Genomic DNA, 27679 nt, shown 5'->3' on the forward strand with positions numbered 1-27679 from the left:
CAGAGTGAGTACGGTGTTGTTGTTGGGTGTCTAGGTATCACCGGGTGTGGGGACATTTTGCGGGGATTTTACAAGCAGTTTGTTTACGTAGCGTAGGGATTTTACCCGGGATTTGCGGGACCGAAAATCAAAGCCCCTGCTATTCCCCAAACCTAGGAGGGGGGAGAGAGCATGGTTACAATTGACTTGAGTATTAAGATTTAGGGCTTTATGAACTTTTGAATATACCTCACAGTTAAAAACATATTGAAGCTTTTCCTTTATATTGCAGGATCTATGAGCGGCATTGATTGATTCTGACCAACCTTTGAAATTCAGCTTGTGAAGTAAGAAACCTTGTACAAAACTGGGATATTAGAGAAGCAACCCAGATAATCACTGCATTGTATAATAGTATAAACTTTAATAATTTCCACTTATCTACTAATCGGCTATGGTGTGCTAAACATACTAAATATGTTCAGTCTGCAGCCAAAAAAAGAAATGAAGAGGAGGGTATTAGCAGCTGGAACATGTTGAGGCCCTGCATCGCATGAAACCTCTTAATTTGGAGACAGTGGCGTACCTAGGCATACGCCAGTACGCCCGGGCGTACAAACGAGTTTTTAATTTTCATTTAAGATAAGTGATAAGTGCATGAATCTCCAATTCAGACTGAATAAAATACTGAAGTCTTTATAAGGTGAGTATGCAAACATTTTACTGCTTAAAGTTTAATGAAAGTTTTGCTGAAGGTTGACATTCATAATGCTGAATACGGTTACAGTTGAATCTCGATGGCTCGAACCCATTTGGCTCGATTTTCTCGTTGGCTCGAAGTGGATCAAAAGGACCAATTTCTTTATACTGAATATAAGCATTCCCGCTTGGCTCGAGGTTCGACTGTATATAGTATTATAAATTTAGAAAATAATACACGAGAGGGGACGCCGGTCCTGCTCTCACCCTATATTAAATTTTGAGACCAGTCACAATGACCGTCACATTTTCACGGCCCACTCAATTATATTGGCGTACGCGTTTTTTGTTTGTTTATGCGGTGCTTTTGAACGCATTAACAGGGCGACCACGTTTAGGCGGCGACGCTCAACGCATAAAGCAGAAATTGCTTATATGGGGCGCAACTGTGCCTTTTTGCCACATAAGAGGATTAATGATGATGATATCGATGATGATGATGGTGATGATGATGATGACCATCCGTCCGTCCGTCCGTCCCAAAATCTTGTGACATTGGAGTCTCCAAAGTCGCTTACATTTATTCATAGGTGTATGAAGTTATGTACCTGCTTTTATTATTTTTATTGTTCCAGCAACGACATAAATATGGCCCTTGATTCAGACAAAATTGAGATATTCTTTTTAGAATAATTTTGGTGCTCGAATAGCTCCTTACCTACCACACATCAAGCTTGACACAAATGTTCATGTGAAGTTGTGCACACGAGTTTTCATTTATACATACATATATTAATGACAGTGTTATGGTCCTTGGCTTTTCTACGTAGTGGTAACCACTGCCCCCACTCCACCCCGTGGGTTTGGTGGATAGCGGGAGCTTAACCAGGGATTGGTTCAAAGATCCCCGATATCCCCCGGGATGGGTGCAGTGGTTACAAATCACATGTGTATAACTAGTGACTTATTGCAGTGGACTTTGGAACAAGTAAACATAAGAAAGATATTTTTAGCAGTCGGGCCAAACGCCATTTCAAACGTTTTAGCAGAAAGATCAATTGGTTTGGTTCATATTTAAACCGATCTGACTAAATCTTTGTCAGAAATTTCGTCTATTAAATTCTAATTCAAAGCTTGGTTAAGAGGACACATAAAACTATGTCTGAAAACTTTATGAAATTTTTATCAACCGCTATTGTACTAGTCTGTGTTTTAATTGTTTTTATTCGGCGAAAGTGTGCCTTTTTGCCACGTAAAAATTATGTTTATGCGTTGAAAATCACCGCATAAACGTGGTCGATTTTATTGATGCGGCCTGCGTCGTTACAATGCAATACATGCATGGTCCTGCTTGTAAACATATATCTTACGCTGGTGAAAGAACCACACCCCAACTTCAAAGATAAATTCCACAATTATAGGTTTATCAGTATGGATTGCTATTTTTGTGCACATACTGAGTGTTTTGTCATTGCAGTAACTTTGTTATGCCTGGAATGATTTTACCAAAATGATTTGAAGTATGCTAGATGCACTTATATATACTTACCCAAAAATTCATGGTCACTCATACATGCCATTTATCTCAGAGGCTTGGCAGGGGATTTTATATTGAATTAAAGTCTGAATTCTAGGGGATAACACCAGGCCTGGGGATTTTAACGCAGTAAAATTTCTACATTAATGATACAAGAATAAATACAGGAACACACTTATTACAATTTATAATGGATTTAGTCATCGTTGTCCTTCATGGAGTTTCTGTGGTGGTGGTAGTGGTTGAGGTGGTGGTGGTGGTGCTGCTGCTGCTGATGATGATTATGATGATGATGGTAATGATGATGATCATGATTGAAGTGACTTCAGAGGTATTGCATTTGGAAAACTGTTCGAAGATACTGTTTTGACTTGGTTTTATTGTATAAAGACAATTCATAATTTTATCTTTATTGTGTCAGTCGTTGTTTAAACTTTTAATGAACAGTATTTCAGTTTAATTCAAAATGCGTGATAAAAACTTCAGTTGAAGACATGATTCAATGACTTAATACAAGTACACCTGAAACCGACTTTTGTCACATGGAGGGTCAATTCTTCTATGCGCATGCGAACCGGAAGGCGATAATACGATGATGAAAACACGACAGTACGTTGATGAAAACGCGAAATTACGATGACGAAAACGCGACAGTATGATGATGAAAATGCGATAGTACGATGATGAAAACACGACAGTACGATGATGAAAACGCGAAATCACGATAATACGATGGTGAAAACGCGAAAGTACGCTGGGAAGTGGCCTTTGGTCCCTGGGTGGCGGGGGCATTTGGCGGGGATTTTACAAGCAGTACGTCCCCGCAAGGCAAGGATTTTACCCGGGCTTGGCTTGACCGAAAGTCAAAGTCCCCGCTGTTTCCAGAACCTTGGGGCGGGGGCGTGGTTACAACTGACTGGTGCATTAAAGTTAAACAACAGACAGGCATTAAGGCAGAATAGTTGAAGAAATTTTATTGACATTTTGTTTCAAAACATTTAATTATTTAATTAAGGCTACATAACACAGCAAAAGAATAAAGCTAGCACTTTTTGTAAAGTTAACAATATTGTGTACAATATATATTACATACATATTAATAATAGACAACAATTATAGTGTATCCTAACTGATGATTTACAAGGTCCTTTATAGAGGTATTTAAATAATAAATGTTGCCAATTAAATAGGGTGTCTTATCAAATGAGACCAATGTCATAAAGATTTGCAGATTTGCAACTTAAAGCTGCACTCTCACAGATTGAACGTTTTAACAACTTTTTTATTTTTTGTCTTGGAACGAGTCAATTTTTGCGAAAACCACGGAAACCAATTATATGAGACTGCTGACAAAAAATTAGATCGCAGATTTTCATATTTTACAAAAATTGATGTGTTATGCATTTTTCTTAAACCGTTAGTACAGTTTAAGCCACAAAACATTTATTCTCGAACGGAAATATGAAAAACTACGATCTGATTTTTGTCAGCAATCTTATATCATTGGTTTGAAGATTTTTTACGCAAAAAATTGGTCTTTCCAAGACAAAAAATAAGAAAGTTGTAAAAATGGTATATCTTTGAGAGTGCTGCTTTAAGTCTGACCACCGATTTAAGACTGTTGTTATCACGACCTTATAAAATTCTATATTTAAATTCTAAAATTCACATCAATTTTCTGTACACTGTGTTAAAATTTTCGTAAATTGTAAAATCTTACGCTTAATGAGAAAGTTTTTTTAACAAAGTCTCTTGGATTAAATAAAGTAACAAGTTCCAATAAACATAAGCAACAGTCATAGAATTACAAAATGCACTTGGTAATAACCAATACACAACAATAACATTAATTTTATATTATACAAATCAGTTTTCAATATTTTATTATATCAAGATCTGTGGTTTTGGTCTGTGATGATCTTGCTATAAATGAAAACATTACAATTAATACAAACTAATGAAAAAATTTTTTTATTACCAACAAAAATGCTACATACTAAATACTATAATATTCTCAGTTTTAAAAACACAAACTTTTTATTTAATTACATGTGTATGCTATTTCGTTTTGTTATTATCAAAACAATATAACTATAAAGTTAATCTTGCACTTGATTTCACAATTATGAAATTTTATTTGTGCGTGTGTTACAGTGTGTTTCTGTCTGTGAGTGCATGTTTTGTGTGTTTTGTTTGGCGAGTGCGTGAGTGGGTATGTGAGCACAACAAATGCTTTAGAAATGCATTGAATTGTTTTCATGCATTACTTATAAATGACAACAAAATAACAAACCTGACAATAAATAAGCAAAAAGATATGTAATTATGCAAATTCTGAATTTCATATACAAGGGCTTTACTAGAAAAATTCATATCTGTCGGATGCACGAATTGTACGAGTTCGGGCTTGTTCATACAAAAGTCTAATTTCTATGACTGTAACATGCTTTTTAAAGTCAAAATCATTGCAGAAATGGATTGATTTGCTTATTTTTTAATAAATCAATAAGTAAATTTGTTGATCAAGGCAATAGGCAAGAAACACAAAGTTTTGGTTTATAATATGACATACTCTCATAAAAAAATCCTGTTCTATTTATGTCGAAAAATCAGACAAAATGACTTTTACAAACTTAATATGATGTCATGTCCCTATTAAATTAACAACTCTTGCATAATTGTCATCATTGAATCTGTACATTTCCTTATAAAAACATGTATAATTTTTGCGTTTTTAAATGTATTCTGAATATGTGTGAAGTTTAATTAAAGGTTAGTTTATACCAAAACATGTAAATGTCTGACTAGAAAAACTACAAATCCCATATAAATAGGAAAAGTTCAGTGACCCATTTGGTAAAAAAGAAATCTCAAGCTTGTAATGTTTCTACAGCTGCTGTTTTATGGATAATCTGGTACACTGAATTCTTTTAGAAATTATCAACTTACACGTTACTTAGGCACTTGTTAAAGGAACTCTACACCACATGTTTTACATCCTCATTAACAGATTTTATCATGATGACAATTGTTAACAAACTTCATTTGACATTGATGTATTTTAACTTCTTTATTTCCATGAACCCACACCATTTAGAAACTTGCAGATTTATATATGTATTTTTTTTAAATACTAGCGTTAATAGTGTTTTTCAACATTTGCAATGTCTGTTAACAATTGAGGTTTAATTTAAACTTGTATATAATGATGTGTCATTTTTGTTGGTAGCATTATCCTCCCTTAACACAAAATAAAAGCAATCAATGTCAGACTCCTTAAAATGGGACCGAGTCCCTTTAAAAAATGTGTTTGTTTTTTTAATCATTGCACTTTGACCTACTACCAAATCAATATTAACTTAACCTATGAAATGTTATTTTGACAAATGTATCAACATGTTTAAGTTGTTTAAGTAGTCCATATACACACATATATATATACACACACACACATATATATATATATATATATATATATATATATATATATATATATATATATATATATTTATATATATATATATATTTATATATATACAAAACAATATAAACTTAAATAGATATAACACACCAGGAAGTAAATACACAAGATACTAAGTTGGAAAAAATAAGAATATAAATTTGTCGATCAAAATCACAAAACATACAGAAAATATCACATATATAGAAATGCACTGACTATTTTAAAACAACAAACAAAAAACATGGATTTCTGAAAAATCTATGAATACTTTCTTACAATCTCAGTCTCAACTCATTTTACCACTCAGCGTCAAATCGTCAGTTATCAAATCATGTATCTTTTAGCCTTGTTAAAGAGCATTCTATCATAGAATTTGTTGGTTTAAATTAAAAGCCATTGGTCAAGAATCTAATGGATGAATATTTTACAGCCAAAAACGTTTTTGAGTATAATTCATTGTTTTCAAACAGTAACTCCAGTATATTTTTTTCTCAAGAGTTTTTATATTTTTAATATTGACAAAAACCTTTTACAAGCCTTTCTACAAGAAAATATTTTTTCAAAAAGAATAAGAAACATGCAAGATTTTGAATTATGCAATGCTTTTATGTGGCAAATGAGTTAAGATTGAGATTGAAATTTGACTTAAGTATTTTGTGATATAGGGGCCTTCTCAATGATGGGTAAAATACAGCTTATCCGTGAGTCTTAAATCCTTCAATTTACAACGCTACACAGGAACTTGCCTTAAACTAAATCAGTGCCTTTTGTTTTTGGATACAATCACCATATGGTGATTTTTTGGTTTGTTTTCAATATGGCACTACAATATGACTAAAAACATAATTAACTAAATCTATCATTGCAATTTTAAGACCACTGGTTAGTGACATAAGATAGGGTTGTGAACAAACATATATGTTTTTTTTACTTCATATGTGTATCTATGGTTAATTCAAAATCAAAAAAAAGAAACATATACCATATAGTCTCTTAAAAACAGTAATCATTTGAATTCAGCAGTACCAGCTCTATGGTGTGTTTTTTTCCAACAAATCATTCCTTCTAATAGTTTTGCTGCATGTCGAATTCTGGTCAAAAAAGAGAGCAGAAAAGTCTTAGCTAAGCCATTTCTATCAATTTCTATGATCGTTCAAATGAAATTTAGTTTTCTGAACTAGGTAAACTTGGCTCTATAATTTAAATCATACAACATTTATATCTATTATCAATATCCCTTAACAAATGATCAAAATCTCAGTTATCACACAGGAACTGAACACTACAAAATATCATAAAGAATTATATATTAGCATTTCTGAAGTATTGTATCACTTCTTGTAGTAAAGCATATCCAAAGACGATATGTTATGAGGCTCATTGACTCTGATTTGTGAAAAGTTTCCCATTTATTATATGCCTCCATCGATTAGTTCCAGGTTTAAATGAACTGTTCATAGTTTTAACCATTTAATTGTGAATTGTTAATAGTTTTAACCATTTAATTGTGAACTGTTCATAGTTTTAACCATTTAATTGTGAACTGTTAATAGTTTTAACCATTTAATTGTGAACTGTTAATAGTTTTAACCAACAAAAATGCACTATGCTTATACACAACATTTCCTAGAATGATATTTCAGGAAATTATGTCATAAATTAATAACATTAATGAAGAAATAGTGCACTTTCTTGTATATATAAACACAATCAGCAGTTGAATTCTTTAGGAATGTTTTTTTAAGAAACAGAGTTCTTCATAAGAAAATATAAATAAAAATCACCGAATACATGGCGGCACTCACCACAAACTACTATGCCGATACGGAAAGGGAAAACAACAAAAGCGCAACATGAATTTCAATATGTTGTGCTGTATTAAAAAAAAATCGTTATCAGATGTGGAAATGAAATTAGATAGCCATATAAAAAGAATAAACAAGAGGGCCAAGGTGGCCCTATATCGCTCACCTGATTGGACAAACATTTCTAAAAATATTGATCCGACAATATACAATATTGAAGTTGGATTAATATACCTTGTCCCTAAAGAGTATATTGTTACTGTGAAGACGTTCATGAAATATGAAGGTGATATCATCAAAGATTGTAAAACTATAAAAAAATAAGAAGAAGAATTAAAACATATTTCATTGATAACATGGTCACCTAAGGAACATCACTGTGATATTATTTTTAAATCGGGCAAATGGTTTTTAAAAAAAAAGGTTTTCAAAGTTTTCCAGATAAATATAGCGAAAACTAGTCCTGCCCCTGACGGCCATGTTTTAAATGAATAACAATGGGGTGAAGGAATTTGATATATGGTCACCTAACAAACATTTCTGTGAGATTATTTTAAAATCAGGGCACAGAATTATGAGGAAATGGTTTTCTATATAGATATATAGTGAAAAGTAGACCCGCCCCCTGGCGGCCATTTTTTTAATGATTCAACACGTGGTAAAGAAATTTGATAAAGGGTCACCTAAGGAGCATTTCTGTGAAATTTAAATCAGGCCAGGATTTCTGAGATGTTTTCATTGGGTTGCCATGGCAACCAGAGTTCTTCATGGAACAACTTGAATTGAAGGAATCTGGAAGAGGACTACCCTAGGAACATTCCTGTGAAGTTTGATTGAAATTGTCCCAGTGGTTTAGGAGGAGAAGTTGTTTGAAAGAAAATGTTGATGGCGTACGACTGACAATCAACCTATCACAATAGCTCTTGCTGAGCACAAAAAAGCTGAGCACTTTGTGCTCAAGTAAGTTTAAACACATACATTTAACATAAACAGTTAATAACAAACTTGTCACAAAATCATTCATTTAAGAAAAAAACATATTGGTACAAAAACCTACTGATAGTAGTTTGAAATTAATTAGGCCCCAATTTCTCGAAACTTCTTAGTCTCTTATAAAATGTTTTAACTAAGCTCACTTTTCTTGTTTTTCTATAATTTGTGTTATGTTTACTTCTGTTATATTTTTTAGACTTTATATAGGAATTATCTTTATGATAATTACAATTAACTAATTAACTTTTATCAAAATCAAATTCAAGTATGTATGTTAGCTTATTGAAATAAGCTACTGAAGCCCGTTATTTTTAAGAAGTTTCGAGAAATTGAAGCCCTGGAATTAAATATGCTGTGAAATTTAAATATAAATTGAGCAACAAGGAAACATAAACATATTATTTTTAACAGACCAGTCCCAAAAAGAACAATTAATTTCCAACAATTAACAAATAACTTTCAATAAAGAAAACGGCAAAAATGTAAGAAAACTATTTCTGCATACAAAAACAAATATACATGTATTATACATGGTGGACAATTATGCAACAAATATCTTTATTTTCTCACAAATCAAAGACATAAATTGGGTCATTCAGTTAGTCATGATGTATTGTTTATAACAACTTCACATACTGTATACTAAAGAAGATATACAGTGCTCAAAACACGAAATATTTGGCTAAAAGCGTTACTTACAGAAACATTTTTTAACTTGAATATGAAAATCTGCGATGTTTTGTCAGCAGTTTTTTATGACTGGTCTTCTTGCAATTTCGCATAAATTGGCTAGTTTGAAGACAAAAAGTAAAACAGTTGTCAAAACATTTAATCTGTGAGAGTGCAGCTTTAAAATCTACACATTTTAATAGCACATTGTATAAAATCAATTATCGTCCCTTTTTTTCATTAAACAAGGCAGGTTTAACCTTTTATAAGCAGTGTAATTTTGAATTTACAGTATTACATAAATGCAAATCACAACATTGCATAAATGGCCACAAAATATTTCTCAATATTAAACATTAATGGTTTCATCTGTTTCATCTTTTCAACGATCAAACTAAAATGTTGCAGGATCAAGGATTTCAGTTTAGTGCCGTCATAATTTAAAATGAAAATTTCACTTGCAAAAACATATAGTACACTTTCCCTAAGCTGACCATTAAAGAGTTTATTTTTTCGAAAAAGATAGAAGCTACTCAGATTATTATATTCATTTGAAAAACCAATCATACGACCTGTGCATCAATAACATGGCCCCTTTTCGTTCTTAAGGCTCATCACATGTACAAATTTGTTCGGCATTTTATTAAACCTTTGGAAATTATGTAAAATGTTGATGCCTATGACCCCCAAATAATTTGATTACATTTAAAACTTAATAGCTTACTGATAGGAAATATGTTACAAAAGGGACCAAAATTCACATTATAGATAAAAAATATTGCAGTTTGAATTTTATTTTCACTGAAATCATTTTTAAAATGACCTACAGGTATGTTCGAGGGCCCAATTTTTTTTTTTCAAATGACACCAAAGTAATGGGGTCTCTAAGCATACAATAATAGTTATTGTTCACCAGAAAGAGGTCATAATTGTATTAAAAATTAATCTTGAACATTTATAAGCAAATTCATTAGCACATAAAAGTGTACTTTGTTTATAATTACTTGAAGCCAAATCTAACAAGAAAGAACTCGATAAAGTAATTTTCTTTGAAAATGGTTTCTTCTCATGTTGAAAATCCCATCAAAAACCTTGCCAAAAACAAGATTAAAAGCACAGTCCGTTCCTGTCTTTACAGTAACCAACGCTTGATTGGTTGAACACCATTGAAGTGAGACTGGCGTAACTCTCGATCAAGATCGGTCCCTCGGCGACAGTGACCTTCTCCCCTGGCCTCTTACGACTGTACGCCTTACTTATCGCATCGATTAGGGCCTCGTAGAACTCGTCCACATTGTATGTAATCGTCTCCGTTTCCTTCGGGTTGTAGAGGATTGGATGATGTGCGAGGGATACCCAAGGGATGGTTGAGCACCATGGGTTCCAGCGTTGCCCGAACGATGGAAGCTCCCCGCGATTCCATTTGATCTGTATGCCACCGTGTGAATGGTCAGCAGACACCACACTGAAAGGTTCAAGTAGATATTATGAGCATTCATACATTTAACAAACATGGTACCCAAAATGTGTGGGCCAAACCCCTAAGAAACCACATTGAGAAGCAAAGGTTCTTTGAAAAGTTTGCATTGAAAATTTACACTTAAGATGGCTCTTGCATAACATTAAAGACACCACTAGTATTCATTATGTTATTATATTCATCCTGGACCTGAAACTCAATAACTAAAAATAAAATACATATCAAATGATTGGCATCCAAAGACGGACCTTAAAATAGATTTTGTTTTATTTCACACAACATACCAAGCTTGGAATAACAACACTACATGTATGTTTCAACATCATTTTAGCCTTACTGATAAACTTTTTTTGTAAATTTCCAGTGATATTTGTCCCCATCTGGGAGACCATGGACAACATTTCCTGGGAATATTTCCCCCTACGCTGGGTATATCCCATGTATGCAGTGTTGTATGCTCCCTTTGGTCACTCAACACTTACATTTCATCATTCTATAAATATTTGTGCCTGTTCCTCATTACATAAGTTTAACAATGTCTTTACAACATACAGATGTTTTTAAATAAACTGACACAAATAAAATGCACCTTCAGAATGAATTAAATTGCTTCATGCCTGTCCTTCATTATCAATCCAAGCTTCTATTCGTTGTTTAATACAGACCTGTTTTAGTGCTATAGAAAAGATGAAATCTACTAGAAATTAACCAATTATCTTCAAACGTTTCTTTTGCTATGGGAGGGGATATCCCTCAAGCACCAATACCTCACAAACAGCTTCCTGTCCACATTTCAGTGACTATCCTGGCAGTATATTACAGTTGTGAGTATATGTTGTTTGGTGAGTTGTTGAATTGTTGGCCAATTTGTATTGTTTTTCAAAAACAGATTCGTTCAAGAAACAGTATGATTGTTACTTACACCATGCTTTTGAAATTCAAGTCTAGTCTAAAAATAATGACATCTAAATTTTCTTCTCTTTATAACATTGACCTTGTCTTGAAAAACTATGTTCACAATTGAATCCAAAAATTTGGATTTGAATTTATTTTTTTATCTATAAACACATACCATTGATTTGGCTTTTAAAAAACTAACTTTCTCATGACATGATAGACCACTCTGGGTATCTACACTGTAATGTATAAGCCTAACTCACTGCATGATAGACCACTCTGGGTATCTACACTGTAATGTATAAGCCTAACTTACGGCATGATAGACCACTCTGGGTATCTACACTGTAATGTATAAGCCTAACTCACGGCATGATAGACCACTCTGGGCATGATAGACCACTCTGGGTATCTACGCTGTAATGTATAAGCCTAACTCATGGCATGATACACCACTCTGGGTATCTACACTGTAATGTATAAGTCTAACTCATGGCATGATAGACCACTCTGGGTATCTACGCTGTAATGTATAAGCCTAACTCATGGCATGATAGACCACTCTGGGTATCTACACTGCAATGTATAAGTCTAACTCATGGCATGATAGACCACTCTGGGTATCTACACTGTAATGTATAAGCCTTATTCACGACATGATAGACCACTCTGGGCATGATAGACCACTCTGGGTATCTACAATGTAATGTATAAGCCTTACTCACAGCATGATAGACCACTCTGGGCATGATAGACCACTCTGGGTATCTACAATATAATGTATAAGCCTAACTCACGGCATGATAGACCACTCTGGGTATGTGAAGTCCCCAACATGGATGGTGTCTATGATGTGTAACATGATCCTGCGTTTTTCCTGGATTGTGCTGTTGATGAAGTTGTAGCGGAAGACAAGCAGAGAGTTCTCAGTCAGTAAAAGCAGCTTTTCACGCTCATTGTCCCAGTGATCGATCCTGGAAAATGTTCATTACATTAAAAGAGATTTGCTGCCGTCCTGAAAAATGTTAATAACATTAAAAGAGACTTGCTTCCATCCTGAAAAATGATCATTACATTAAAAGAGACTTGCTCCCATCCTGAAAAATGTTCATTACATTAAAAGAGACTTGCCAACATCCCAGAATACTTTCATTACATTAAAAAAGACTTTCTTTCATCATGGAAAATGTTTATTACATTAAAAAAGACTGGCTTCCATCCTGACAAATGTTTATTACATTAAAAGAGACTTGCTCACAACCGGGAAAAAGTTCATTACATTAAAAGAGACTTGCTTACATCCAAGAAAATGTTAATTACATTGAGAGACTTGCTCACAACCGGGAAAAAGTTCATTACATTAAAAGAGACTTGCTTACATCCAAGAAAATGTTAATTACATTGAGAGACTTGCTCACAACCGGGGAAGTGTTCATAACATTTAAAGCGACTTGCTCACAACCGGGAAAATGTTCATTACATTAAAAGAGACTTGCTCACAACCGGGAAATGTTCATTACATTAAAAGAGACTTGCTCCCAACTGGGGGAAATGTTCATTACATTAACAGAGACTTGCTTACATCTTGGAAAATGTTCATTACATTAAAAGAGACTTGCTTACATTTTAGAAAATGTTTATTACATTAAAAGAGACTTGCTTCCATTCAAGAAAATGTTTATTACATAAAAAAGGACTTGCTTACATTCTGAACAAGAGCGCCTAATGTGGCAAAATATCCCCATCTTATTATTCGGACACTGAGTATGGTGATAAGTTGTTGTACATTAAGAACAAATTAAGCATGAACACTGTAAATACAGTTTTTGCCAATTCAAAAGCCATAAATCAAGAGTGACTGAGGGGAAATTGCTGATTATTGAACCTGATGAAGATATTATGCCCATCCACATTCTGACCAAGTTTGGTGTTGAATTAACAAGCTTCTATGGTAATTGATAGACAAGACCAATTTTAGGAATCTTCTATCATAAAAGGGCAATAACTCTGGAGCAACTCAAGCAATATGGCTATTTGCAGAACTCTTCCAAGATATATATATCCATACATATTCTAATGCACCGGTCCCCAGGGCCAAGGGTATACCGGGGAAAGCCAGGAACATAGGCTGTGTTTTTACATTCCAGGTGGCCCTGAAGTGCTGGGTGAAGGCAGTTGTTTTGCCTTTGCACCAAAAAAGGGGGGAATGGGCCTTACATAGTGTGCCGGGGTGAGGGGGCATTTGGTGAGGATTTTACCAGCAGTTTATTCCTGCAGGGAGGGGATTTTACACGGGCTTGGCTGGACCAAAATTCAAAGTACCCGAATCTGGGGGGCTGTGGCTACAATTGAGCGATACCAGCGCCATGTTGTCAGGATTATTTGGACAACTGAATGAAAAATGCATGGACTGAAATGACAGTTGATTTGTTATTGACATGAGTTTGTGTTAGTTTTAAGATTATGACCAAGTGTGAGGATTGTACATGTAGGTATAGTTATAAATCCTGTTCAGAATGATGATGACTGATATTTGCAGATAAAAATGTATCCTCTTAGCAGCAGGGAATAAGAGAATTTGATAAAGTAAATTTTAATGCTGAATATAAGTTATGAACTTGACCTTTGACTCTATAGGGGTCATCAACTGGTCACCCAAACCTTTAATAGTCGAGTTTGAGGGCCATGGGTGCAAGCATTGTCGAGTTATCACACAAACAAGCTTTATGTGTTCGCATCAAGGTCACTGTGACCTTGACCTCTGACCCAATGACTCCTTAATTCAATAGGGGCCATCTACTGGTTATGCCCAGCCTCCATGTCAAGTTTGATGATCATTGGTCCAGGCATTGTTGAGATATAACTTGGAGAAGCTTTGTTAAACTTCAGCTTTAAAGGTCATTGTGACCTTGACCTTTGGCCCGATGATGCTTAAATCAATAGAGGTCATCCGATTGTCAGGCCCAACCCTCATGTCAATATGACCATAGGTCCAGAAATTGTCAAGTTTGTGTTCAAACCACCAACACTCATACATCTTCTACTTTGCCTCTCTTTCTTTTTCCTTCTTTTCTCATACTTTTTTTCTACTTTAATACAGTTGATTAATGTAGAATTAAGATTTTTTTCTTTAATATAGGTAATTGCATTTAAAGTCTCTCATTCAATCACCTGTATTTAAAACATGATTTAATATGAGCTAGTATATTAATAAAATTATAACTTCATTACTAATACCTGCCTCAAATGCCAATTGTAATTTATCATAACAGGAAAAGGAACTCAATAAGTGTATTTCTATCTTTCCAATCCTGAAATTTGATTATGTATTTGTATTGAAATGTTGACTAATTTTGCCCAATAAAATATGTTTTAAACCAAGGTCACTGTGTCCTTGATCTTTGACCTGATGACCCTAAAATCAATAGGGATCATCTACTGGTAAAGCCTAACATCCAAATCAAGTTTGAGGGCTATGAGTGCAGGCATTGACCAGTTATCACTCGGACAACCTTTTTAATTTTTAGCATTCAAGGTCACTGTGACCTTGACCGTTGACCTGATGACCCCTTAAATCTATAGGGGCCATTTAAGGGCCAGGCCCAGTCTCCATGTCAAGTTTGATAACCTTAGGTCTAGGCATTGTTGAGTTATCACTCAGACAAGCTTTGACAACCTTTTACTATTAAAAGTCAGTGTGACCTTGACCTTTGACCCAATGAACCCTAAAATCAATAGGGGTCATCTACTTGTCAGGCCCATCCTTCATGTCAAGTTTGATGACCGTATATCCAGGAATTGTCAAGTTATCACTCAGACAAGCTTTGGTTTACCGACGGACCGACTGACCGACCGACCAACATGTGCAAAGCATTATACCCCCTCTTCTTTGAAGGGAGGCATAATAAGGGTGATAATTCTCAGTGACTCGAGAAATAAGGCTGCTTATCCACCTTGTCAAAATATGCCTATACAAATTCTGACCAAATTTGATAGGACAAAGGCAGCTAAAGTTTTTAGGTCTTTTTTCTATAACTTAAGGGCAAGTACTCTCTAGTGACTCTAGTCATACGGCTAGTTATCAAACTTGTCCAAAATATAATGCCCATACCCATTTTGATCAATTTTGGTGATGATTGGACAATGACTTTTTAAAGTTATTTATGGGAAAAGACAGATTTTATGTTATAACAATTATTTAAAGGCAATAGCACTTGAGTGACTTCAGGAAAATGGCTGGTAATCATACTTGTCTGATATATAATCCCCATACACTTTCTAGCAATATTTAGAGATAATTTTTTGCAAAGCTTCCAACGTTATTGATTGGGACAACATACTAGAGACTGCCCACCAGCCTATACGCTGCAGGTTAAACTGTTTATTATATGTAAATACAAGAGAAATGCTCATTACATTTATAGACAAGTTTTGCTCAAATTCTTGAAAATGATTATAACAGTATCAGGAAAGTATGATTTCGGTATTCAACATGAAAAAAAAAGAAATGTGAGCATGAGTCATAGTGCTAGAAAATCTGAATTTCTTAAACTGTTTTTAATGATAACAGTAGTGATCTTACTCTGCGAGCAGCCAGTTACCGAGCACCTTGCCATCCAGTTCTTTCTTGTAGAATTCAGACTCACACTGCGTGAAGGCCTTCTTCAGATTGTCCTCCTAAGATAGATAACAGTAATTAGACAATCAAGGTTCTCACTTAAAAGATGCGCTCTTACTCCCATATAAGATTTACCACAATTAATTAATTGTTTTAATATACCAAAAAGGATGAATAAATACATCGAAAACAGTGTTTTAGGAAGGATAACGAGTTAAATTTGAAAGAAAGGTGCAAAAAACACAGTATTTCTGCCTTTTGAGATGAAAGTTGATCGCAGTAAATCTTTTAGCACTCACCAATCATTTAATTTTTGTACGTTTTCAGCTATTAAATACAATCAGTTACAATTTTGTTATTATGCATTTTTTAGGAAGTAGATAAAGGTTCATCACTCAAAGATTGTGGCAGCAGTTAATGGCAAAAGTGCCTCTGTCCAATTAGAGAAAGCTTAATGGGGGAGGAGTGAAGCCTAAAATAATAGACGTGTTATACGGGATTCTTCCAATCCCATACGTCAAAACAGGTTTGTGCGAAAACAGGGGGGGTTTAAAAAATATTGAAATTGTATTTAGAGAAGTACTTTATGTTTAAAAAAGTATTGAAATTGTATTTAGAGAAGTATTTTATGATTGAAATAGATAATAAAGGTTGATATTCATATTTTATCATGTAAGTGCAAAGATATTTTGCACAAAACAAGCATTAAATGCATTAAAACACAGGATTTACTTTTCCACAAAAACAAAAATTGACTGACACAGACAACAATTTATTTATGATAATCGTAACAACTTGACCATCTACTGGCAAACTTCGAGATAGACTAAATATAAGAGAGACCAAATGCATTCGAAACAACTCGGCCATGGCCAATAGTTGTTTAAGGAATGAATTGCGGGGAAGGACTCCACGCGTACTTTGACCAACCCAATTGCGTTCATATCCCCGATAATGACATCAACCCCGCAATTCATTCCTTATATTTACACCAATAGTTCATTATTTCATTCAAGAATTGTTAAAAATATACTTCATTTCATTTAAGAAAACCTTTCAGTTATCCGTTATTACCCTTTCTGTTAATAGAACGACTCGACTATAACCGGAAACATATTTTTAAAATGACGTCACAATAACGCGGGAAAAGATAAATCACTTTAAATCACTTAAAAACGTAAAATTTCAACACTTCTGGTACCAATATATTTAAAATATAATAAACTAACACTTTAAAAAAAGTTGATCTATATTTTACGGGACCTGCAGACACATTTATACAACCAATAACAAGATCAATAGCTTTCATGTATATTGTTATGCAATGAATTGCAATCATATCCGAAGATGTTGCGTTCATCGATTGATGAACGCAATTGCTGAAATGACGTTCATTTAAGGAATGGAAGTTGAGGTTTAAATATAAATCTGTGAAACGCAGGTGCCCTTTATATTTTGACAGTATGAAATGAAGAAATACGCATCAAACTCATAACAATTTGCTCAATATTTATTTTTTGTGTACAGAACTAATATAAAATAATATAATGCCCCAGTCAATTGTAAACACGCCCCCCCTCCCCCCAGGTCCGGTGAATAGCGGGGACTTTGACTTTCGGTCCAGCCAACACCAGGTAAAATCCCCACCCTGCAGGGGTGAACTGATGGTAAAATCTCCGCTTAAAGCCCCTGCACACAAGGGACCTAAGTAAGGCCCATTTCCCGCTATATTTTGCGCGAAGACAAAAGCACTGCATTTGAGTTGGTTAGAGCACCCAGGGATCGAATTTAACTTTTTTGATACTCGCAAATTTTGCTAGGAAAACATATATATTGTATTGAAAACAATGATTTAAGGTATAGTGTAATTGTTTTAATGAAATATCATGTAATTGCACATTTAAAGATATCATCATTATTCATATATGTAACACTGACAGTACATACCAGGGCTTTTTCTGCCCATTTTGGGAAAAAGACCCTAGACATTTTGGGAAATTTTGCGTCGTAAAAAATGCCGAAATTGGGAAATTTTACAGTTAAAAGAAAAAGCTGTCTAGTCTCCTGCGATTTAGGAAATGATTTAATATTAGTTTATTTTCCCCTTTAAAGACCCCAAAAATATCAATCCTTGGGGTGTAAATATGTTTTGCAATAAACCATGACAGATCATATTTCATACTGATCTCTGAATGTGATGAAAATCAATTATTTCAGAGGTCAATTATCAAAAAAAATAACACATAATTTATTAGGATGTTGAAAATGAACCAGTGCAGGTAAAAAAACTTTCTAAAAAAAAAAAAAAAAAAAAAAAAAGATTTTTATTCATTTTTTTATATTTGATTGGGATTTTTTTCTGGAGATTGGGAACAATATCTTATATTTTGCTTTGGGAATGGGTCCGATAGTCGGACCCATGGGTACTATAGAAAAAGCCCTGCATACTGAGGAAGTCTGAACAGGCCAGTATTGATCTGTGCAAAATATTTTGAAAACGTTCCTTTCGTCATCTGTGTTGAGGGTCAATTAAATGTTCGACTCCCTCTTCCACATCAAAAAAAAAATTAATGGACGGATTATTTCATTTTGGCTTCTGTTTTTGGAACTGATTGATCATCGCCATCAGCCATCAGGGATTTTAAATTAACACGCATAATTTTTTTTTATCGTTTTGCTTGTCATCATTATACAGACTGTGTCTCCACATTATACAGACTGTGTCTCCAAACGATTATCACTTAATACTGCCGCCAAAAATGGAAATGAAAGACCAGTCTACAAAACTCCATAGTAAAGAGTACCGGCCACATAGTAAACGAGTACCTGCCTGTGCGCATAACATTAATCTACGTCATCAATTTCTGTGTGTTTATCAGAAAAAGAAAGTAGGCATTTCTAAAATTAGTTTTATATCTATTGTGCAGGAATTGATAACCAATTATGTTCATATCTATTTTGAGGATTGCATATTTTCTGAAAATTTTGAAATTGCAAATTTTTAGGAGTGTCTTTAAATTCAACTCACAATTTTCAATTTTGTCTCCCATTTCGAGAGTGTGGGCGTGCTAAATTTGAACCCTGGCACCATTCAAGTGTTTCCGCGGTTGTTGGTTTGAGCCCTGCGCCAGTAACACCTTTCCTCCCTGGCTGACTTTGCAAAGTGATGTTATCAATAAAGATGACGATGAAGATATGGCACCATTTGTTTGTTTTTCCGTCAGATTTATCGATTTTTCATCAATCATTCATATAAAAGATAACTATGTACCCACCTTATAGGAGAAAAATGTCTCTGTCTGCTTTTCACTCTGAAAGCCGCCGGGTTTCATGCTCGTTTGACTTGTAGTGCTCCTCACAGACTGACGACCAATTGTGGAACCAGGTCGATTCCTGTTCAGGCCAGGACCGGCGAAATCAACTTCAGGGTCCCTCGGAACGCCATCCCCTGATATCTCCAATGTCGCTCCTTGAAAGCTATCCTCTCTTGGATGTTTGTCATCGTTCAAATGAACCTCTGTCCCCGAATTGTTCGGATTTTTTGGTGCTTCCTGGTTATTTTCCGCCATCTTGGATTTTATCAATATTGTGGAGTTTCTTCCCTTTGATATTGATTGCTTACTCTACAGTACAGTACGGTCAGTAGCGGTACACCAAAAACTGGGAGTAGGATTATTTAAAATCAACAATAAATTAAATGTGAACATTAGACTTTTCAGATTTCGACTTATTGTAGTACAATGATCTTAGTCTTTAATATTTTTTTACAACCAGATTTTTATTTTGAAATGAGTCAACATATCACGAGGATTTTAATCAAAGGTCATTTCAAAATAACCGTACATGTATGTCTATATATATACCCAGGTAGTCTGGGATCAATAGTAGACATTATTTTTTCTGGCTTTGTTTCGATGTATAAAAGGTAAAAATACTATTCGAAATCATTAAGTTATGACGATTTTATGAAGACACTCCTGGATCTCACGTGATACAGTGCCTGCTCACCGCTGAACCACGGACTGTGGCTGAACGATTAGATGTGGCGCGTTTTAAAAATTAGTTCAGAGTATAAGGTGTAAGTGCATACATGTATCAACATGTGTGTGGATGGGCAGAAAATCTAGGTGTAGTAGAATAAAAACGACAATTTTTTTTCACTATTTTCATATTCTTTAATTTCTTGTTATATCAACTATAGGAGTTTGATTTTGTTATTGATCCCAGATATCAATTCAGGAGAAAGAAATGTTGTTAAGTGCACACGTACAAATGTTATTGACATCACTGACATGATAGTGTACCGTTCATCTTCATCCATTATCGTGGGTACCAGTTACAAGTAATCTTTTGTTTCATCACCTCTTACATATATAAATCATAAATGGTCGACAGTATTTACTTAATGTACTTGCAAAATGCATGTGCACACGCAGAACTATATGATAACCGTTTTATTATAAGTCAACGTGTGTTTGAAAAGTAAATTGACGATGTATTGTTACTACACTTAAGCAAATGCGGGCTTGATTGTTTAATATGTTACTAAACATGCGAATTGCCTTTGATCATTTATAAATAAATAAATGCTCTGCGCATCAACAATAGAATATACGTCGTATGTTTTGCGGAAACGGGGTTTACCGCAGAACACCATGCGCGAGGCTTGGTATGAACCTATCTTACAAGAGCGGCCCTATTAAAGTATAAAACATTGAATTGTGTTTATATATATATACACTGACCACCCAATTTCATAACATGTTTATTCATTCATACCCAAGCATCAAGTGAAATACAATACTACAGGCAAAGCTGAAGAAACATATTATGCAGTATGAATAACTACAATAGTGAAATATATTGTAGTATATCAAAACATGTGTCCCTTAATTACATTTAGATTAAGTATGCAACATCTCTCTTTTAAATATAATTAGTAAATTTATGAATTTGCAAAGAACACATTTAATCTAAAGTACTTGGTCAACACCCTTGCATTATCATTATTTTCAGCTGAGCAGAAAATCTTCCATGACCCTAACCCATTTCGCATGTTGTTGTAGGAACTAAACCATGCAACAACGTAACATGGTATCAGAATTGGGATACAATACTAAAGGCATAGCTCATGATATATGAAACATATTATTAAGAATGAATAACTACAATACAGAAATATACTGTGGTATATCAAGACTTGTGTCCCTTAGTTACATTTAGGTTAAGTATGCAACACTACAGACCGTGGTGGGATGACTGGCACGAAGAACAGTAAACACTGCAACTAGTTAACTAACAAGTTTAATACATTGAGAGTCTCATGAAGACGACATTTTCTGTGCAAATTTTTAGCAGCTCAAATCCCCTCAAAGTAAGGATTACTTGACTGTTTAGTTATATATAGTACTTTCAAATTTCAAACTTACAACACTACTTTTGAATACTCTATGAATGTCAAAAAAAAAATTTTTTTCATAACTATGAATGTCAAAAAACCAATGTTGAAATCACTATCGAAGATATAATTACAACATAATCATCTAGTATTGCTTTAGTATTATACACTCAATTACGACAATCTAATATACTATTTTGATAATACAATTATTAGGGGAAACTTACTTGAATTATTACTGTATTATCGCACGTACGTATCTACGTACATGTGTACGTATAGTGGGTATCTGCATCTGTATCCCACACTGACGGTATTCCATACCGTTTTTCATTCCTAGACATATTTTCACACCTTTCATTGAAATGACCATACGCGCTATAGCCATTTAGTGTTATGGTTATATTGATAGGATAATTATGTTTATTAAAACTATAAGCAAACTTACGCAAAAACCGGAAGGCAGAAAAAATCAATAAACTTCTAAATTATGACGATTTGCACAAGTCAGATGAATAATAAATCCAGAACAAAACGCGTACAATGTGTTTCAATAATATGAAGGGGTTTTGTGCCATTTCATATATTTATACGAATTATAATTACCACGGAAAATGAAATGTATATTTTTCATTTAAACCCCTAAATATTCAACCATAACAAAACTATTCAAAGCTTTCAATAGATCTGTCTTCTTTTCTGTCATTCCATTGACTATCAGAGTCACCATCGTACTTGCGCATGTGGTCGCGCATGTTAAGAAAACTAATGACTCTCCTCTCTTATACTACCAGAAGTCACCCCCCCCCCCCATTTACATTCTCTTATACTGAACCGCTACCTCTCATCCGTATATCACTCCCTCTCTTCCCCCACCCCCATCTCTCTCTTTCTCTGATCTCGATCTCCTCTAACATTTCTTAAAACATCAACACTTCAACCTTCCTTCTCCTCTCCCTATGCTCTAATCTGCCATCATTTATATAACTTCTCATACATCTGTTTCCCATATTTCTACTCATCTCTCCCATAACGCCCTTTCCCTTCACGTTCCCATTCCATCTCCTCTCCCTTCCCCTCTCACATATCCCATGTTCCCTTTTTCTCCTCTCTACCTCTCAAACATACCTCATGCTCCTTTTTCACCTCACCTCCCTTCTCTCACTCACATTTATAATGCTCCCCTTTCTATCCTCCCCCCTTTAACATATCTAAGCCATCATTTCCATATGCTCTCCACCCCCCTCTGAAAGTCTCATGCTCCCTTTTCATCTCCTCTCCTCCTTTAAACATAGCTCACGCCCCTTTCCTATTTTCTCTCCCTATGCTCTCTAACATATCCATATATCATGCTCCCTTTTCCGTCCCTCCCTCTCAAACATATCTCATGCTCAGTTTTCCATATGCTCCCTTTTACATCTCTTGTCCGCTCTCTAACATATCCCATGCTCTATTTTCCACCGCCCTCTAACATTTATTATGCTCCCTTTTCAATCTCCTTCCCTCCCCCTCTAACAAATGTTATGCTCCTTTTCAATATGCTTCGTTTTCCATCTCCTCCCCTCTATAACATATCTCATGTTCCTTTTTCCATCTCCCCCTTCCCCTCTGACATATTTCATGCTCCCATTTTTCATCCCCTCTCCCCCCTCTATCATATATCATGCTCCTTTTAACATATGCATCCTATTCCATCTCCTCCCAGCCCTTCTAACATTTCTCGTGCTACTTATGTCATACGCTCTCGTTCCCAGCTCCTCCGTCCTTTAACACATCTCATGCTCCCTTTTTCATCTCATTTCCATCCCCTTCTGACATATATCATGCTCCCTTTTCTATCACCTCTCCCCTCTAACATAACTCATGCTCCCTTTTCTATCACCTCTCCCCTCCAACATAACTCATGCTCCCTTTTCTATCTCCCCCCTCTAACATAGTAAATGCCTCCTTTTTCATCTCCTCTCCCCCTCTAACGTATCTCATGCTCCTTTTTCTATCTCCCCCTCTAACATAGTTCATGCTTCCTTTTGCATCTCCTCTCCACCCTCTGACATATATCATGCTCCGTTCTCTATCTCTCCCCTCTAACATATCTCATGCTCCTTTTTCTATCTCCCCCTCTTACATAGTTCATGCTCCCTTTTCCATCTCTTCGCCCCCGCCCCTCTTATATATCTCATGCTACCTTCTCCATCTCCTCTCCCTCCCCCTCTTACATATCTCATGCTCCCTTTTCCATATTCTACCTTCTCCATCTCCTCTCCCTCCCCCTCTTACATATCTCATGTTCCCTTTTCCATATTCTACCTTCTCCATCTCCTCTCCCTCCCCCTCTTACATATCTCATGTTCCCTTTTCCATATTCTACCTTCTCCATCTCCTCTCACTCCCCCTCTTACATATCTCATGCTCCCTTTTCCATATTCTACCTTCTCCATCTCCTCTTCCTCCCCCTCTTACATATCTCATGCTCCCTTTTCCATCTCCTCTCCTTCCCCTCTAACATATATCATGCTACCTTTTCCATCTCCCTCCACCTCTAGCATATCTCGTTCTCCCCTCATTCTCCCATTTCCATATTCCATCTCTTCACCCTCTCCCTCTAACATATCAAATGCTCCCTTGTCCACTCCCCTTTTTCTTTCATAGTTTTCTCTGACCTTACTTGACCTGAGCCCAGGCTTACTAGGACTTTGCAATAACAGTGATAGGTTGCTCTTAATAAGAAGATTACCATTGTCTTGTTCGGTTAGCCATAAGTCATGGTCACGGTCAGCATATTAAGTTGTAATCCTAGAAAGAACCAAATTTATGCATTAGAGCAAGAATTTCAAAATGAATAATATGAAACTTTGTTTAAAGGGACACATTATTATTATTTGAATTACACATATATTCTTCAAAATTTAAACGTTGACTAGAATAAAGAGTTCAGAAGCAAAAAAAAAATGCAAAAATAAGGAAAACAAACGAAAACAACTTTGTTTTAATGTGTTCTGAATGCATCATAAACACACACAAACAAGTCAAATGGTTCGCCTATTATATTTTTATCATTTGATTAGGTTCAGATGTCCAGAGAACAGCAAATATGTGGTCAAACGTTACCTTTTAACACACAGACGACATGTCATGTTATCAAAGTGTCAAATCAGTGGGGTTTAATATGATATTGTCCGAGATAATATGACTATACAATGAATATATACTATATTATGATGTACCATTTGATTTCAAAGTCACCTACAGCCGCCATAATACTTGTCAAAATAGAATTTCACTTTCATCTCGTTTATCTTAAAAGTTCAAGTTTAAAACTTAGATATACCTCTGATTATATAGACGTACAAATAGTTTTATGACATTTCAAGATTTGTTTTTCAATATAAAAGTTTTTTATTGACAACAGGTTGCCTCTTACTTTTAAAGTTATTTATATTTTGCTATATTTGGAGCACTAGGCACGATTATGTACATGTTGTTGCTCAGATTCTCTGGCGTTTATTGGTTACATATGGTTACAAAAGGTATAAAAACACATAGTAAATTTATAATAAAAGAATACCCGACATTGTTTGTGCTTAATTTTAATTAAGATATATTACGAATAAATGTGCCTGTCACTTTCACTTTATTGAGCCGTTTGCAACACTATTAAAGATTGATGCAAAGTGACCTTATATAACTTAAGTATCATTTGATAGTGTATTGCTTACTGACCTATATCGTCAGAACTAAATGATCGAAACTGCTTGACAAATGAAGAAACGGCAGTTTGTATTTTGATGATGATGATGATGATGATGATGATGATGATGATGATGAAAAACCTACCAGCAACATGACGCTAAATCAGTGTGTGTATACTACGTGATAAATTACGTCATAAATGCTACCGCGGACGGCAGTATTTTGTGTGTGTTTTTTTCTGGTAATAAACTAGATTTGGTTTTAGATTGGTTTCACGACATGTGTATTTTTGTTTCAAATAAAATGAAAACCAGTTTAATCGATCTTTTTAATAAAAACGGAACTGGTTTTGAAACTATCGAAACCCTCCGAAGGCGGTTTCGTCGACTCGTTCCATCCGAAATCTAACTCACTTTTACAGTGATCTAACTTGTGTGTTGGAACACCAATTTAGATAAAACAGGCAACCGACCATGTGCGGTATCATTGTTTTGGAGAAACTTAGAAATGGTGCCTACATGCAAAAACATCATGTTGTTGAAGCTGTTATCAAAACCATGCAGTTGTTACTTCAAGCAGAACTTTTGAAACAGGTTTCCAAACCGCCGAATTAATTCCATAAAACACAAACTGAAACTAGTTTGGTCGCAACAAAACGCCAACAGTTTGGTTTTCATTAAAAGTATATAACAAAACTAATTTTGATTCAAAGCATCACATACATTTTTGGGTTTTTGAAACATGACTAAAAGGAAGCAGATGCAGTTCACCAGCATACCAAGATTGAGGTACCGTGATACAAACATTCTTCAGTTATTTAATGAAGTCGGACTTTCAGCTCAAGGACACCACGACCTTGACTCTTGGCCAACTGACGTAAAAAGTAAGGGTGCTGGTCATGTTTAAGGTACCTCTTGCAAGTTCGAGGTTTCTTGGCCTAAGCGTTTTCAATCATTGATAGGAAACTGCACAATTTCAGCTTACGGTCACAATGACCTTGACCTTTAACCCACTGGCCATCGGTTTCATCTTCTGTTTATGAACAACAAACCTTCGAAGTTTGAGGTCATTGGGCCATAGTGTTCTTCATATATTGATCGGAAACCGACATTCAGCTGAAGGTAATCTTAAGGTCACCAGAACATTGACCTTTGACCTCAAAATCAAAAGGCTTTATTTGCTGACCATGACCAACCTGCCCACAAAGCTTAAGCACACTGGGACTAAGCGTTCTTTAGATATTGATCGGAAACCGTGGGGACAGACGGATGGACAGACGGACGAGCAGATATCTATTTGCCATCCTTTGGGGTATAAGAATCCCAGGTGCTGTAATACTAACAATTATGAACTTAAGGTTTATGAGTTTAGTGTGACACAAACATTGGGTGAATAAGAAAAATTCTATACTCTCCCAGTTTAGAAGAGGTTTGATAATAAATGGTCATTTCTTAACTTAAGTCGATTTTCTAAAATGTTCGTGTTCAAATTAAGAAAAAACTACTATTATTTTTTTATAAAATTATGTTTATTTCATACAATAAATGAAAATAAAGTATAAGTATTTCAGGTATTATTAAGTTATTAACTCATCTAACCAGTGAAATATCTAACCTAAGAAAATGACTTAAGTTAGGAAATTACTTAATATGTTTTATAAATACCAACCCAGAAGCATGGAAAAGAAATTGAAAGTAATTATAACAAGTAAAGTAGAAAATACTAGGTCAGTGCCGTGAATAGAGGATGTTTATCTGGCAAGGCGGAGGAATTCATTGGGTGAGCCGATTGCTACGAAATTTTTGACTTTCTTAAAGCTGCACTCTCACAGATATACCATTTTTACACCTTTTTTATTTTTTTGTCTTGGAAAGAGCATTTATTGCGTATATATTTTCAAAGTAATGATATAACTGACAAAAAAATCAGATCGTAGATTTTCATATTTCCGTTTGAAAATTAATGTTTTATGGCCTAAAGCGTTACTAAAGGGTTAAGAAAAATGCATAAAACATCGATTTTTGAACTCAAATATAAAAATCTGCGATCTAATTTTTGTCAGAAGTCTTACTTAACTGGTTTCCATGGATTTTCGCAGAAATTGGCTAGTTCCAAGACAAAAAATAAATAAGTTGTCAAAACGTTCAATCTGTTAGAGTGCAGCTTTAATGCTTGGATAGTGATACGGCCATGATTATTGCATAGCTAGGTTACGAACAGTTCCCACGTTATATCATTCATATTGTTATATGTAAGGAATTGTCATTGAATTTTCAAGTTTACCCTTTTATTAAAAATAAGATTATTTTGAATATTTAAAACATCCTCCGAAACTTTTTGTCTGAGCTTTATGAATCGGGTCCTACGGTATTATTAAGCAAGCTATAAAAAATCCTTAGCCTACGAGTTTGGGGACAAGTTATTAATTACCCTAAATATGTCCAAAGGTTT

General features: G+C 34.8%; 1 protein-coding gene across 1 annotated transcript; it reads right to left on the reverse strand.

Moving 5' to 3' along the window:
* Positions 1 to 5721: 5721 nt before the first annotated feature.
* LOC128203211 (tumor protein p63-regulated gene 1-like protein) lies at positions 5722 to 19893 on the reverse strand. Its single transcript, XM_052904520.1, has 4 exons — positions 19416 to 19893; positions 16105 to 16199; positions 12320 to 12496; positions 5722 to 10610 (listed from the first exon to the last, which is right to left on the reverse strand). Exons 1-4 carry the CDS (start codon positions 19707 to 19709, stop codon positions 10253 to 10255), a joined length of 924 nt encoding a protein of 307 aa, XP_052760480.1. The 5' UTR covers positions 19710 to 19893; the 3' UTR covers positions 5722 to 10252.
* Between the last annotated feature and the right edge of the window lie 7786 nt (positions 19894 to 27679).

The sequence above is a fragment of the Mya arenaria genome, chromosome 9, assembly GCF_026914265.1.
Source record: "Mya arenaria isolate MELC-2E11 chromosome 9, ASM2691426v1".
Classification (NCBI taxonomy): domain Eukaryota; kingdom Metazoa; phylum Mollusca; class Bivalvia; order Myida; family Myidae; genus Mya; species Mya arenaria.

Bases quoted from the DNA above. Each gene is read 5' to 3' on its own strand.
- LOC128203211 (XM_052904520.1), bottom strand. From the start codon at position 19,709: ATGGCGGAAAATAACCAGGAAGCACCAAAAAATCCGAACAATTCGGGG. The intron at 12,497-16,104 runs GTAAGATCACTA...AACATTTTCCAG, and splicing joins GGTAACTGGCTGCTCGCAGA to GATCGATCACTGGGACAATG. The intron at 10,611-12,319 runs GTGAGTTAGGCT...TGAACCTTTCAG, and splicing joins CCAGAGTGGTCTATCATGCC to TGTGGTGTCTGCTGACCATT.